The sequence below is a fragment of the Myxocyprinus asiaticus genome, chromosome 6 (genome assembly GCF_019703515.2).
Source record: "Myxocyprinus asiaticus isolate MX2 ecotype Aquarium Trade chromosome 6, UBuf_Myxa_2, whole genome shotgun sequence".
NCBI classification, from domain to species: Eukaryota; Metazoa; Chordata; class Actinopteri; order Cypriniformes; family Catostomidae; genus Myxocyprinus; species Myxocyprinus asiaticus.
Window position 1 is genome coordinate 48,045,097 of NC_059349.1, and position 16,893 is coordinate 48,061,989.

The following is a 16,893-nucleotide window of genomic DNA, read 5'->3' on the forward strand; positions in this document are numbered from 1 at the left end:
TAGCAACATAAAGTTTTTTTTTAACCATTGGTCTGAACGGTGCTAGGCACGTAGGAGAAACGGTTCCAGTAGTGTTTCCACTTCAGCACGGTTTGGTATGGGTCAATTACAAATCATTCCTGGCCTGGAATGTTCAGTGACTCACTTGCCCAGTAAGTCCATTCTAATCCTGATTCCGCAAGAACCATTCGGCTTAATGGTGGAAAAGAGCCTATTGACTAGTGATGTCCAATTCTTGAACGAAACGTTCTTTCGAGCCAATTCTCAGCAAGTAACCAGTCAAGCCGGTTCACAACATCGAATTGAATCGAACATTAGTTCCGGGTTGATGACATAAGACCCACAGCTGAAGTAAATGTACTGGCTACTCAGCACGTTGAACTGTCCGACTCAAAAAGAACCGAATGAGCCGGTCCCACTGACTGTCGAAGTTTGCCGAGGATTACCGAGGGTTTGCAATGCGTTGAGACGTTAATAGTATCCGAATAAAACATTTATAAAACAAATAAAACAGATGTTTCTTTCTGTGTTATTTTGAATCATTTTAAAAATATCTGCAAATGAAGTTCTCGAGAATTAAGTAGGCATTTTTACTCGATGATGTTACTAATACAAATTATTAATAATATATTAGTTTTCTAGTTGTATTTTTTTTAATTAGACTTCATTAATTGTGTAGCTAACTATGATGGACATTTTCAAGAAACTGAATTTCATTAATTAAATGCAGATGACTAGTAGCCTGACACCGAGTTCGAAATGAACGAGTTGGAATCATACAGGCAGACGGCTCTTACGAGTTACTAGACCGGTTATTGAACCAAAGAACCTGTTCGAAATGAAGGAATCAAACCTACAGGCAGAATCGAAAGTCAGCTCTTCGGTCGTGTCCGACTCAAAAGGAACCGAAAGAGCCCGTCCACAAACTGTCGAAGTTTGCCGAGGATTACCGAGGAGTCTGATGTGTGAGCTGCTGATCCTATGAGCGTGCGTGTACCGAGGACATGAACGAGCACGGAGCGAACTGTTTCTTTAATGACAACCAAAACGTACTAGAAATATTCTTATGACTAGTTTTGTTAAATAAAATTTAAGACACTTAGAACATATCCACGTTTGAGCACAGTGTCTGTATTGGGTGCTTTAGGTGCAAAAGTTTAATGTAGCAAAGTTTTCCAAGATGTAATCAATATCAGTTGTTTTCGAAATGCAGGATCACAGAATGAAACACCGATGACAATAAATGGCATTATTATTATAACTTAATTAAATAAAAGGTAATAATCAGCAATGTGCATTCACATATGGCTTTATTTAAATGTTTGAGCGTGAAAACCATGACTCCGGGATGTTAGAATTACGTGCTAGAGACATTACATGGTGCCGTAAAAGAACCGCTGAATCGCTTTTTGAACCGGTTCATGGAAACAAACTGTCCAAAAGAACTGGTTTGCGGAAATGAATCGGACTTCCCATCACTACCATTGACTCAATCAATAGTGTGAGTTTGGACCGGGATTATTTGCTCGTCTGATCAATGGCATATGGGGGGAGTGTTCAGAGACACCTGTTGAAAGCAGTTATTTTTGCAGTTCCTTTTGGTGACACGAGTGGCGCCACTTTAAAATGACACACTTCACCTTTAAAGAATATATGGGATTCTAAACATTTAGATCTGAGTAATTCGGACTCACCTCATGAATGAAATAAACTTTGGCTCCCACATAGATCCCCATTCTGACCACTGCCCTTACAGCAGCATTCATACCTGCAGGAGAGAGTGAAAACAACACAAAAAAGTAAGAACGAGACAGACATAAAGAGATTGTAAGGGTGATTCTCAGATATTCATGTATCAACTAGTGAAATGATTTTAAAAACAAAGATCTCCCATAGGCTTATAATACAGAACATGTGCGTGCATGGCACACAAACATCCACAAATAAGGTGTGTGCGTGTTTGGGGGCCATATACATACACTGTAACAAATTTCTTTAATTTTAACGGTAAAAGACTGTAAAAACGCTACAGAAAAAAAAACTGTTGATTGATTAACAAGTATTAACTGTTAAATATACAGTAAAAAAATTTAATATATTTAAAAAGACAATAAAAACCCATTTTTTAGATGTAAAAATAATGATTTTCCTGTATAATTAATGGTAAAAATGTACATTATGTTTAACAAGAGAGTACATGTAAGGTTGTTTACTTTTTTTTTCTCCCCAATTTTGGCATGCCCAATTCCCAATGCGCTCTAAGTCCTTGTGGTGGCGTAGTGACTTGCCTCAATCCGGGTGGTGGAGGACGAATCTCAGTTGCCTCTGCATCTGAGACAGTCAATCCGCACATCTTATCACATGGCTTGTTGAGCGCGTAACCGTGGAGACCTAGCGCGTGGGAGGCTTCACGCTATTCTCTGCGGTATCTACGCACAACTAATCACGCGCCCCACTGAGAGCGAGAGCCACATTATAGCGACCACGAAGAGGTTACCCCAACATGACCCTACCCACTCTAGCAACCCGGCCAATTGGTTGCTTAGGAGACCTGACTGGAGTCACTCAGCATGCCCTGGATTGGAACTTGCGACTCCAGGTGTGGTAGTCAGCGTCTATACTTGCTGAGCTACCCAGGCCCCAGTTGTTTACATTTTTACTGTATTTTTTTTACATAATTATTCTGGCAACCACAGCTGCCATTTGTTTTGGGGGGGTTACAGTGTATATAGGACGGGAAGATTCCTATGTTGACTGTGACTCGACAAGTTAAATCAACGTCTCTTTCCCTGAGGCTAGAGTCCAGCCTAAACCAAAGTGATGGGAGAGTTGCTGCCTGGAGACCATTGTTAGGAAACATAGTGCTGAACAAAAAAAGGGTCAAAGTGAAAACGCTTTGAGTAACTGTGATTCAGGCAGTACTTTAAATCATTCTCCTTCAGTGAACTCCCATACAATTATTTCTTTGTTTTATTATTTTTATAGGTTTCTTCTATTGAGGCCTAGTTGTGTGCTCTCCACTATCTGACATGGTAATTGCCACTAATAATCTGTGCAATTTATTATACGTTACTTTGGTAAGATAGCATCTGTTTTTAAACTAAAAAGGCACATTTGGTTTTATTTTCTCCCAAAACATCAAATAGCAGCAAAACCTACCACAGCACTGGTAATCTTGCAAATGAAAATCTCTGAAATTATCACATTTATTTTGAGACAAAATACTTATTTGTCATTTTCCGTTTCCTTAAAGGCCATTACATCAAAAGTTTTTAATAACTGTCCAGTAAGTGAAAGGATAGTATCTGGGGTAAAAAGCCCCTCTGTTGCGGAGTCTAAAGGCACACATTAAAACAAATAGTTTTTCTTAAGTGGGGTGAATAGATTTGATATAAAAACAAAATTCAAAAAGTGGGCTTACAATTGACTGATCCAATCACAATGGAGATTAATTTGTTTATAGAATACTTGAGATGCTGTGAAATGCCAAATGTGATTGATTATCTTTATTTGTTACTATATAAAAAAAAGCATCTTGCTGTCTCAAATGTATTTGCATGAGTTGACAAATTTTGCCCTATACAATTGCCCATATATCTACATGATATCACTATAACCCAGGGGCGCAACTACACATCTCCGAGCGGGTATGCAAAATTAAATTTTGTGCCCCGTGTATCTGTCAAGCGAGGGGAGGGGAGTGTCACCCATTATAAGCGTTGGGGTTGGGTGGGGGATGTTGGAGGGGTCAAGGAGGCCGATTGCACCAACTTTAGTGAGCCGCTGTCGCCCCCCTTTACATGGCGCCCCATGCATTGCATACCTTGCATATATGGTTTTTGCACCTCTGCTATAACCTATAACCCCCTGGGGGCCTTTTGCCCCAAGTTTAATCAAAACAACCTTCTTTTATTATTTTTATTTTATTCCACACAAACAATGTTGCTCCAACATTATTCAGTAAATAGAAATGTCTTTTTTAAATCTTGATACACTTTGTGACCAGAAAAAAAGGACATTTTCCTCAAGATTGTACCCTATTTTTAGTCATGTCTATCATTTTTTCCCCCATTACGCTTTAAATTCCTTGTCCGTCTCTGTACTTGTGGTTTCTTGTTCTGTCTTGGGATTCAGCCCTTTAACAATCTCTCCAGCTCATAAAAGGAGATTTCTGATGTTTCCAGTCCATCAGTCAGGCAAGATGCAGGACACAGCATCACATGGCAACAATATATATCAAGCATCGCTATGCACAAAGGAATGAAAGCATGCACTTAAAAGTGGACGGAAATGCGCATCCTCCGGCCTCTGACTCCTCTCTCCATGGGATGCAGACCGGGTTTTCCCCCACGTGATCACGACATCATAGGAGTCATAGTCAGCTCTCGCGCAGCTACTTGCCTGCCATCACGTAGGCACGAGCTCGCATACTTCAACATGACATACACGTACCACGATACACTGAAGAGATGCGAAAGATGCCGGCAAACCGGGTGGGGGGGGGGGGCACGGAGAATTAATTTTCACAACAAATTATTTCCCTGCCAATGCGAGCATGAAGTTAGAAAAACGACACTCATTATTACGCTAGGTCTTTGCTGCGTCATGTATCTGTGACGTAATTGTATTCCGCTCGAGCGTTGTCATGTTGTGTACGCTCGTGGAGCGCGAGATGGAGAATGCGCATTGCAGCGAAATAAGTTCACAGTCCTTTAATTAAATTATCTATAAACTCCGTCCTGATTCCAAGGCATGTGGTGTTTTAAACTCATCATTTAAAGGATTCATAAACACGTTTCAAATCATATTCGGATGCTGTTGTCCGAGTTTATTTATTCATATTGGCACTGTGTATTATTTGTGTTTTATCATCTGTTGCACTGGTTTCGTTTTGCTTAAATGCTTAATAATAAAGAAAATCAATAGATGTAAACAGGTTCGTCTGTCACGTTAAGGTCGAAGAAACATCACTGAAATCGGCGCGTCTTTTACCGAAAAAAATATCAAATAAAAAAATAAAATAAAAATGTACCTTGCGCATCTCCACCGCTTGTCAGGACGCCAATAGACTTCCCTGATCCAGAGAGGTTCTCGAAGAATTTTTTAGTGTCCGGCATTATCTTCCCAAACAGACTATTAGCTTTAATGCCAAGGTGAGGAAAGAGCGATTCTCCAAAGCAAGCTGTCACGCCTGTAGAGGATAAAAGGCTCCGCTGATCAACTTCTCCTCCGGTGTCGGACGTGTGCTTCGCCGCCTCTCAAGGTCCGGTAGGCTGGCAGCTGCCGCCCCATTCTGGATTGACAGCATTGTAAGGCAATAAGCCTGCAGATCACGTCTCATCTGCACATATTTAGACCAATTGCTATCCAATGTTGGGATTAATATAGTAACAAATACCTGCTGGCTGCTGTCTACCTTTATCAAGTTTTGACTTATTGCAACAATAAATTATATTATATGTAAAATCCATCTCTTTTATATTACTTGAATGGCAAATATAAGCAAACAAATTTACTATCAATAAGAAAACAGCTCAATTTTAGGAGACATCCATAGAATATGTTACAAATTAGTTAATGACAATGCAACAGGATCAATATGTATGCACTGTATGGCCTACTAAAAGATGCTACTATAGAACACCATAGAAACCTTAATCCTTTAACAAAAGGTAATCACGCTATGACAATTCTAAGCATGTGTAACCCTATATCCTATATACAGTGGAATTCTTGAAGCCATTTATACCCAGCTCAGAATGACTGACAGATGACCTTAGTGCCTTACAGTGTGTTTGTGATTGTTTGTGTGTATGTTTATATGTAGAGGTGATAAAAATGAGAAATCTTTTCAAAATCTAGTTTAAAAAAATAAATTAAATAAAACACGCGTCACGTTCGTAGAAATGTAATCTTTGAGTCCATGTTGGTTTCATTATAGTTTTGAAAAATATTTATAGCCTTTTCTTTAAAATAAATAAATAAATAAATAAATGATTTTGATTTTAAAAAAATGTCATGTGGTGTAACCATCAAGTAAAACTAAAAGGTATAAAATAGTGCTACCTTGCACCTGGACAAAATGAGTGTACACAACTTAAAGGAATATTCACGGTTCAGTACAAGTTAAGCTCAGTCGACAGCATTTGTGACATAATATTAATTTCCACAAAAAATAATGTTGACTCGTCTCTACTTTTCTTTAAAAAAAAAAGCAAAATTCTGGGTTCCAGTGAGGCACTAACAATGGAAGTGAATGGGCCCAATCTGTAAACATTAAAATACTCACTATTTCAAAAGTACAGCCACAGGACATAAACAATATTTGTGTAAACATGATTTTAGTGTGATAAAATTGCTTACTAACCTATTGTGTAAAGTTATAGACAATTTTACGTTGCCATAATGATGTAATGTCAACAAACCCTAAAACGACTGTAAAAAATTATGATTTAAACAATTTTACAGCTCAAATAAGGTACGAGTTTTAACAGAAGAATTAATGTAAGTGCTTTTATAAAATTATAAGCTTCACATTTCTGCTTTTAAACTCTCCAAACATTGGCCCCATTCACTGCCATTGTAAGGGACTCACTGTAACCTCAATTTTTGCTTTTTTTAAAGAAAAGGTTGAAATAATTGACAAGTTGAAATAATCTTTTTGGTAATCAACATTATGCCACAAATGCTGTTGACTGAGCTTAAACATTTATGGTAAAATATAAAAATATCAAGATCATATTTTTTACAAATATCACGAATATCAAGACATTTTCTTAGGTTAACTCCACCATACCTGATTTTTATAAAATGTAAAAAAAAATACAAATAAAAAAAAAACATTATACATATATATACACTACCATTCAAATGTTTAGGGTCAATTACTCATTCTTTAATTTTTTTTTATTTTTTTTCACATTTTAGAATAATAGTAAAGTCATCACAACTATGGAATAATAGAAAATAAATCAAAACTGTGATATATTTTAGCATCTTCAAAGTAGTCATCCTTTGCCTAGAATTTGCAGACATGTAACTCTTGACATTTTCTCAACCAACTTCTTGAGTTATCACCCTGGGATGCTTTTTAAACAGTATTGAAGGAGTTCCCATCTATGTTGGGCACTTATTGGCTGCTTTTCTTAATTATTCGGTCCAGGTCATACATTTCAAAAACTTTTTTTTTTTAAATAAAATTTTAGTTTTGTAATTAAATATATTATTATGTTGGCACAATTATATTTTTGTCTACAAAACTAATTTCAAACATTTAAGCATACGCCTTCAGATCAAAAGATTTTTAAGATCATGAGAAACATTTCAGTTAAGTGACTCCAAACTTTTGAACGGTAGTGTGTATATATATATATATATATATACAGTGCTGGTTTTAATGGATTACATGTAATCTAGATTACAAAATCAGATTACAAAATCAAGTACTAGTAATTGGATTAAACTACATTTTAAAATACTTGTAATCGGACTACAGTTATTTCTTATAGATTACATGATTACATATTAACAAGGCAACGGCAGTAATTTGTTAATAATTTAATGATCATTTTCATATCAATATATAATTATATAATTTTATTTATTTATCACACATTATACATTTTGCACATATACAGTGAAATTCTTTTTTGTTTTCACATATCCCAGCTAAGCTGGGGTTAGAGTGCAGGGTCAGCCATGATATGGCACCCCTGGAGCAGATAGGGTCAAGGGCCTTGCTCAAGGGCCCAACAGTGGCATCCTGGCAGTGCTGGGGCTTGAACCCCCGACCTTCTGATCAGTAACCCAGAGCCACCACTGCCCCCATTATCATCATATTCTTACCCCGAAGCACAATAGTCTCACAAATGAACATTTTGAGCATGTGCTTCTTTTACGTAACAACAGTAAGATATGCACCTCCGCTAAGAAATAGGTGATTAGTAGTAAGGGTTAAAATTAAGTGTGTCAGAGTTTTGAGCTGTTAGCTATGACCTAGCAATGTCATTGCTGTTGATTTCAGGTTCAATACTCTTTGTTCATGTAATGATTTATGTACATAAAATGAACTAGATATGTTTTAAAAATACATATTTCTTATTACATTACCAATGGTGTGCAGCTCCCACTTTGAACTTCATTGCAAGAACTAGAAAATGTTGTTCAAAGTCATATTCCGGGTTCAAAAAAAGTTAAGCTCAATCAACAGCATTTGTGGAATAATGTTGATTACCACAAAAATAATTTTGACTTGTCCCTCCTTTTCTTTAAAAAAAAGAGAGAGAGGAGAAAACAAGGTTACAGTGAGTCCCTTACAATGGACGTGAATGGGGCCAATTTTTTGAGGGTTTAAAAGCAGAAATGTGAAGCTTATAATTTTATAAAATCACTTACATTAATTCTTCTGTTAAAACTCGTACCTTATTTGAGCTGTAAAGTTGTTTAAATTGTTATTTTTGCAGACCAGTGTTCTAGGCAGAAGTACCTGTAGTTATTTGTCACCGACATTACCTCAGATGTAATTGGCTATAACTTTACACAGAAAAGGTTTTTTTGTCACACTAACAGCATTTTGTCACACTAAAATCATGTTAACATGCATATTTTTTAGGTCTTGTGGCTGTACATTTGAAACTATGAGTATTTTAACATTTACGGATTGGCCCCATTCACTTCCATTGTAAGTTCCGAGTTTAGCATGTCACTGCTTGACGTGTCGTTTCAGCTGCCGATTGTACAGGCAAGGTTTATTAATACTTTGGCCCTTGTTTACTATGATCATAAAGGATATTTAAATCTTTGAGAAAGAGAGTATAAGGCTTGTGTATGAAAGAAAAATGGGATAGCGTTACGGGTGTGTCAGTGTGTGTGGATATACATTGTGTTTTATCCTTATCTGCCATACCTATGCATTTCATGCTCCATAAGAGTGTGATGTCTGTCTCCAAAACAAGACTGACCAGCACACAACACACAGAGATAGGGAGAGCGTGAGTGGGTGATACATGACATGTCTGACAGTTGCTGAAGGTCAGTCTGTGAGAGGGAAGAAATCCTGGTAAACAGAGGCCAACAATGTGCCGCATGAAACAGATTCATCCTTTCTGTAATCTACCTCCACCAGTAGTTTTATAAACACCCAATTACCAAAAGTGTATAGGGTCTTTAAAGAGCCGAGTTATGTAATAGTGTCGTTTTATTTATTTTTTTGTACTTTCATAAATTATAGATTTATGATTATTTAAAGTCTATATAAGTTTACTATCACAGGATATATATTTCTTTGTTTATTACAAGTCAAAGCAGTTCTATATTCATACAAATGACTACTAAATCACATTGATTTTCTGCGTGACAGTGGTGAATTGTCCGTTTTCCATATGCGTGTTCACATACATATTATACATGCTATTTCTTACTCAAGGTGGCGCTGATGTTTCAGTGATTGACTTGATTTAAATTTGACATTGCTATTTGATGAAGAAGCAATGTGGAAGTAAACTATAGCAAGTACAACACATGAACAATACAATTTGGCTATTGTCATGTGTGTACTACTGAAATTATGTATGTTTCACGTCTATTTAGACTTAAAATAGTTCCTGAGAAAATCTATATGTGTTGCCTATGTGTAGATTATGTGTTATGTGTAGCTCAATAAGTGTTTGAGTTGCGTCTCATGAAATTTCACTGTGGAAGTAATTAATCCTGTTCTATATTTGTTGCATCATCTCTTTGATATGTGAAAAATAAAACATCAAAAGATATCATAATATATTCTACTCTATTATTTTCTAATTGACTTGAAAATATTGTGATAATTTGACACTATCTGGGCATATTGTAGATCCATTTGTGATAGATATATGTGCCAGTCTCTTAAGACCTGAGTATGTAATAATGTATGCCAAATCATCCATGCATTTAAGGGTTAAAATATGTATTTGTCTACACATTGTTCTTTGAGCAATGGGGGAATTTACCCAGTCAAATCTCAGGACGTTTTTGTCTTATTGCATTTACACTTATTCATTTAGCAGATGCATTTATCCAAAGCGACTTACAGATGAGGAATACTGCAAAAACAATTCATTTTAAGGAGGCTATAATATGAGTGGTGCATACAAAGTTTCACATTTCTCAAAGTAGACCTACAGTATTTAAATATTTTGGGTGACTGAGCATTTTAATATGCCCAACTGACATACTTACCAAAGCGGTTGACACATTTATAGCACAGGTCAAAAGATCCTCAAATTGTCACTAGTTACACAAATACCAACCCTGCAAGCAGTAATACATCATCTAAAAGTTTGTCCTCCCCCTAAAACATAAAACTGGCATTTGGTCTTTGCAGATGGCCATTTTGCATTGTAGAACACTGATCTCTTAACTGGGTCATGACCCATTTAAGTGTTCCAGTTGTTTTATAATCCCTGACACAAGAGCCCAAAAATTGCCATTGACAAAACAATGTCAACTGAGCTAATAATGAAATTTAAAAAAAACAAAAAAAAACAATAGAAAATCATATTGGCCAATACGGGGATCGAACCCGCGACCTTGGCGTTATTAGCACCACGCTCTAACCAACTGAGCTAACCGGCCATATGAATAAAAGAAGTTGTATTACTTTAAATAGTTTCTGTATTATTGTATTTACACGTTAGTAAATTTAAAAAAGGAATGTATTTATATATATTTATTTTGTCTGCATTTAATATATAACAAAACGTACGTATATCAAATCCACATATACTAGACAGATAGACAGAAACAGGGATATACCGGCAGCGATATTCAAGGTGTAGCAGACCTCGTGGCGCAACGGTAGCGCGTCTGACTCCAGATCAGAAGGTTGCGTGTTCAAATCACGTCGGGGTCAATTGAGCTTTTTCATATTCAAATATTTTATCAGAATTAGCTTTATTGCAAAGTATTCTTACACATACAAGGAATTTGTCTTGGTGACAGGAGCTTCCAGTGTATAACAATACTAAAACAGCAGCAAGACAGAGATAATAGTAAAAAAATAAAAACTAATTATACACATATGTACAGACACACACATACATACATACACACATACACATGGGTAGTGCAAATCTAATACAATCTGTTATGTACAGTGCAAATGTTTTTTATTTATTTATTTTTTCAGAGGAATGAAATGGCAGAAGAGGTTGGATGTGTTGGATAAATATAAGAAAGATTAAAAACTGTGTATTGCACATAGTTATTGCTCAATGGTGCAATTTAACTATTCATGAGATGGATAGCCTGAGGGAAAAAAACTGTTCCTGTGCCTGACGATTCTGGTGCTCAGAACTCTGAAGCGTCGGCCAGAAGGCAACGGTTCAAAAAAGTAATGGGCAGGGTGAGTGGGGTCCAGAGTGATTTTTCCAGCCTTTTCCTCACTCTGGAAGTGTATAGTTCTTGAAAGGGGGGGAACCAATAATCCTCTCAGCAGTCCGAATTGTCCTTTGCAGTCTTCTGATATCTGATTTCGTAGCTGAACCAAACCAGACAGTTATTGAAGTGCAGAGGACAGACTCAATGACTGCTGAGTAGAACTGTATCAGCAGCGCCTGTGGCAGGTTGAATTTCCTCAGCTGGCGAAGGAAGTACAGCCTCTGCTGGGCCTTTTTCACAATGGAGTCAATGTGTGTCTCCCACTTCAGGTCCTGTGAGATGGTAGTGCCCAGGAACCTGAATGACTCCACTGCTGCCACAGTGCTGTTTAGAATGGTGAGGGGGGTCAGTGATGGGGTGTTCCTCCTAAAGTCCACAATCATCTCCACCGTTTTGAGCATGTTCAACTCAAGGTTGTTTTGACTGCACCAGACAGCCAGCTGTTCAACCTCCCTTCTGTATGCAGACTCATCGTCATCTCGGATGAGGCCGATGACAGTGGTGTCATCTGCGAACTTCAGGAGCTTGACAGAGGGGTCCTTGGCGACGCAGTCATTAGTGTACAGGGAGAAGAGTAGTGGGGAGAGCACACATCCCTGGGGGGCACCAGTGCTGATTGTACAGGTGCTGGAAGTGAGTTTTCCCTGTCTCACAAGCTGCTGCCTGTCCGTCAGAAAGCTGGTAATCCACTGACAGATAGACATGGGAACAGAGAGTTGGTGTAATTTATTCTGGAGTATAGCTGGGATGATGGTGTTGAAAGCTGAACTGAAGTCCACAAAAAGGATCCTTGCATATGTCCCTGGTCTGTCCAGATGTTGCAGCATATGATGCAATCCCATGTTGACTGCATCATCCACAGACCTGTTTGCTCGATAAGCAAATTGAAGGGGATCTAGAAAGGGTCCAGTGATGTTCTTCAGGTGGGCCAACACCAGTCTCTCAAATGATTTCATGACCACAGACGTCAGGGCGACAGGTCTGTAGTCATTAAGTCCTATGATTTTTGGTTTCTGTATCCGGTGTGACTTGCAGACTGAGGTATAATACAAGCGATTCTTCCCAAACAGACAGGAACATACGATACTTTAAGCAGCTTTTGATACATCTTCTTAAAAATATTGACCAGTATAATTCAAACACAAAACTCATTTTTGTTACCATAATACTTTTTGAAGAAAAGGTTGAGTATTTATTCCACCTTAAGGGGGCGCTGTAAGTACATGTAAGAAATGCTGTTTGTTGACTGTGTTGATGTCAATGGTGAGCGTTGAGTATTTGTTAAAATTTGCCCGCACATTCATTTAAACTTATCAGATAACAGTATTTACATGTCCATAAATACGTCCGTAAAAGAAAAGTTAAAAATATCAGGGCTCGTCCGGGATTTGAACCCGGGACCTCTCGCACCCTAAGCGAGAATCATACCCCTAGACCAACGAGCCAGCACGTTGCAATACTGATGTATTGTCAATAAAAAACATAAATAAAACATCCATTTGATATAATGTTGTAATTACATTTTTAAGGTTGTCACTACCCTACCGAGTGGGGTAGTAAATATAATACACACATAATAACTATATGTAAAGATTACTGTTAATATAAACTACTGTTTTCGTTCAAATTCGTCATCAATAAGCATACTTACCAAAATGAGTAAGCCAATCAGAAGCTCCTTCCTTCAGTCACGCTATCTGATAGGCTAGGCCAGCTAGATTTTAGTTTTGTGTTAACACTTCAAGTTCATTAACTAATGCGTTATTAAGCGCTTAAATGGATATCTGCAGTGAAACCATTGACGACTTACGCGGATTTGGAAAAGTAAATTTCAATTAAATATCGAGAAAGAGAGGCTATCGAAACTTCAACAAGCGGGGCGACTTTTACAACAAAGTGACGGAGATGTTCATTCGCAAGGAGAGACGCATGGATTTTGTGTTCAGGTAAAGGTAAGTTAATGTATTTATTAAAAATCTGTGTTATCGATACTAGGTCATAGCAGTGGCGGACTGGCCATTGGGAGAACCGGGACTTTTCCTGGTGGGCCGGCCGAGAAATGGGGCCACATGGGCCGCCGCGTTATGCAGAACGTGCCACAAAACGATACGTGGAAGGGGGCAGCGATATACAGAAAATTAGGTAATGGTGTAGAAATATTTATATAAAAAGAAATGTCCTTCACATAGCACATAAATGGACAATTCACTCTCAAGAATGTGACTGTACAGTTAATTCTGTTGCCCGAATACCACAGTTCGATAGATTTTCGAAAGAATCACAAAATGAAATACAAACGTCTCTTTTATGCTCCGATAACTTCTGCTGTAAGCCCACAAATAGCTAAAAACTTTATATCTGCTTTTACCTTAGGAAGATCTCTAAAAAATTAGCCATTGCTTACTGGTCTGTGATCTTGCTTGGCTCAATAATTCAATGTTATATCTTAGATGTCCAGAACAAAATATGCCACCCAGAAGGAAAAGCATGCAAAACAAATCATCAGAATATATTTTTTCGACTATTGATGATAAAGGGAGGATCTCAGCTTTCTAATGACATCTAGATTGAGGTTCTAGACCACTCAGAAGCCAAGATATTCAATGAAACATCAAGGGTGGTGCTTAGACTGAAAGTTAGACTGAATGTCTATGGACGAGTATATCTGTGAGGGCTAAACTGCGTTAGAGCTCCACCTACATTTCAGATCGGTATATTGAGATGGAATGTGGTAGAGAAAAAATATTTGTTTTTCTAGTGCTTTCTGCCACCTAGTGGAACTTTCCAAAGTGAGGTTGAGTGAACAGAAAAATAATTACATGTTTACAAAGTTAGGACAACAACAAAACAGTTTTTTATATTTTTTATTCTGTTTATCATAAGATTATAAACACATACAATATTATTTATAAATAATTGGAGCCTTTTTTATTTGGGCAGTTCTCTGAAAAATGAGACACTTTTTTTTTTTTTTTTTTTTTTTTTTTTTTTGCAATAAGTCCAGCGTGTGTGAATGGTGAGCTTTTAAATTTGAGTGTGAAAAATTGCAGGCGGCAGCCTAAAAATGCACCAGAGTTTAAGGAGTTAAGAAAAGAAGAAGGGGAAAAACAGAGAAATGGAACATATAGGGAAGGGGACCCTTAGCATGTCAGGTCAGGTCAGGTCTCTAAAGGCCATTATAACATCATAACTGGCTGTTAGATTTTGAATGTTGAACATTCAATGGGACATTTTCAAACTGTAATGTTAAATTTAAACAGGTACAAAGTAAAAAAATAAATGCAAATAGATGGCACACCTAGGCTAAAGCTAAAGTTGGAATGGAGTCTGTACCTTAAAGGAAGATTCCGGGTTCAGTACAAGTTAAGCTCAATCGACAGCATTTGTGGTATAATGTTGATTACCACAAAAAATATTTTGACTTGCCCCTCCTTTTCTTAAAAAAAAAAAAGCAGAAATCTGGGTTCCAGTGAGGCACTTTCAATGGAAGTGAATGGGGCCAATCTGTAAATGTTAAAATACTCACTATTTCAAAAGTACATCCACAAGACATTAAACAATATGTGTGTTAACATGATTTTAGTGTGATAAAATTGCTTACTAACTATGAAAAGTTATAGACAATTTTACAACCTCACTGCCATGACGATGTAGGCCTAATGTCAACCAACCTAAAAATGACTGTAAAAATGACAATTTAAACAACTTTACAGCTCAAATAATACATGAGTTTTAACAGAAGAATTAATGTAAGTGCTTTTACAAAATGATAAGCTTCATATTTCAGCCTTTAAACCCTCCAAAAATGGGTCCCATTAACATCCATTGTAAATACCTTACTGTAACCCAGATTTTAGCTCTTTTTATTTTTATATCTTTTTTTTTTCACCCAATTTGGAATGCCGAATTCCCAGTGTGCTTTAGTCCTTGTGGTTGTGTAGTGATTTGCCTCAATCTGGGTGGTGGAGGATGAATCCCAGTTGCCTCTGCATCTGAGACCATCAACCCGCGCATCTTATCATGTGGCTTGTTGAGCGCATTGCCACGGAGACATAGCGCGTGTGGAGGCTTCATGCCATCCACCGTGGCAACCACGCTCAACTCACCATGTGCCCCACTGACAACGAACTACATTATAGTGACCACCAGGAGGTTACCCCATGTGACTCTACCCTCCCTAGCAACTGGACCAATTTGGTTGCTTAGGAGACCTGGCTGGAGTCACTCAGCATGCCCTAGGATTTGAACTAGCGAACTAGCGAGCTCCAGGGGAGGTAGCCAGTGTCTTTTACCACAGCTACCCAGGCCCCAATTTTTGCTCTTTTTAAAGAAAAGGACAGACAAGTCAAAATAATTTTTTTGTGGAAATTAACATTATACATCAAATGCTGTCAATTGAATGTATTGAACCTGGAATATTCCTTTAAGTGGTTCAGCCTGCATTAACTGCAAAAATACAGAACTACCTTGGCTTTGATTGTGTAAGAGTTTGAATAATAGGGGGTTATGACCCTGATTTAAAAGGGAAAAAAGTCAAATGTCCAAGAAACAAATTTATAATGTAAAATTACATTCTCAAGATTAAGGATGTACAGTGAATTCAGAAAGTATTCAGACCCCTTCATTTTTTTCACATTTTGTTATGTTGCATTCATATGCTAAAAATGCTTTAAATTATTATATTTTTTTACATAAAATCAAAATAAATCTACACTCCATACCCCATAATGACAAAGCAAAAACCAGATTTTTGATAACTGCAAATTTATTAAAAAGAAAAAACTGAAATATCACATTGACCTAAGTATTCAGACCCTTAACTGAAGCACCTTTGGCAGCGATTACAGCCTCAAGTCTTTTTGGGTATGATGCGGAAAGCTTTGCACGCCTGGATTTGAGGATTTTCTGCCATTCTTCTCTGCAGATCCTCTCAAGCTCTGTCAGGTTGGATTGGACCATCGGTGGACAGCCATTTTCAGGTACCTCCAGAGATGTTCGATTGGATTCAAGTTCAGGCTCTGGCTGGACCACTCAAGGACATTCACAGAGTTGTCCCTAAGACACTCTTGCGTTGTCTTGACTGTGTGCTTTGGGTCATTGTCCTGTTGGAAGGTGAACCTTTGGCCCAGTCTGAGGTCCTGAGCACTCTGGACCAGGTTTTCATTATGGATATCTCTGTATTTTGCTGTGTTCAGCTTTCCTTCAACCCTGGTGATTTTTGTTTTTGTTTTGCTTTTTTGCACTGAGGAGAGGCTTCCGTCTGGCCACTTTGCCATAAAGTCCAGATTGCTGGAGTGTTGCAGTGATGGTTGTCCTTCTGCAAGTCCTCCCATCTCCACACATGATCTCTGGAGCTTAACCAGAGTGACCATCGGTTTCTTGGTCACCTCTCTAACCAAGGTCCTTCTCCAGCGATTGCTCAGTTTGGACGGGCGGCCAGCTCTAGGAAGAGTCCTGGTTGTTCCAAACTTCTTCCATTTA

General features: G+C 37.7%; 1 protein-coding gene and 3 non-coding genes across 6 annotated transcripts in view; 1 reads left to right on the forward strand and 3 right to left on the reverse strand.

Annotated features, from left to right (window-relative positions):
* LOC127442064 (ATP-dependent 6-phosphofructokinase, platelet type-like) overlaps positions 1-5,262 on the reverse strand; it is a 28,651-nt gene extending 23,389 nt beyond the window's left edge. For all 3 annotated transcript variants that reach the window (XM_051699773.1, XM_051699771.1, XM_051699774.1), the window contains exons 1-2: positions 5,033-5,262; positions 1,695-1,768 (exon numbers count right to left, since the gene is read on the reverse strand). In XM_051699773.1, coding sequence (XP_051555733.1) covers positions 1,695-1,768; positions 5,033-5,117 — 159 coding nt within the window. In that variant the 5' untranslated portion in view covers positions 5,118-5,262. The remainder of the gene's footprint in view (positions 1-1,694; positions 1,769-5,032) is intronic.
* A 5,272-nt stretch (positions 5,263-10,534) lies between these two features.
* trnai-aau (transfer RNA isoleucine (anticodon AAU)) lies at positions 10,535-10,608 on the reverse strand. Its single transcript has one exon. It is a non-coding gene; the product is annotated as a tRNA-Ile (tRNA).
* Positions 10,609-10,813: 205 nt separating this feature from the next.
* trnaw-cca (transfer RNA tryptophan (anticodon CCA)) lies at positions 10,814-10,885 on the forward strand. The gene has a single exon. It is a non-coding gene; the product is annotated as a tRNA-Trp (tRNA).
* Positions 10,886-12,785: 1,900 nt separating this feature from the next.
* trnap-agg (transfer RNA proline (anticodon AGG)) lies at positions 12,786-12,857 on the reverse strand. Its single transcript has one exon. It is a non-coding gene; the product is annotated as a tRNA-Pro (tRNA).
* Between the last annotated feature and the right edge of the window lie 4,036 nt (positions 12,858-16,893).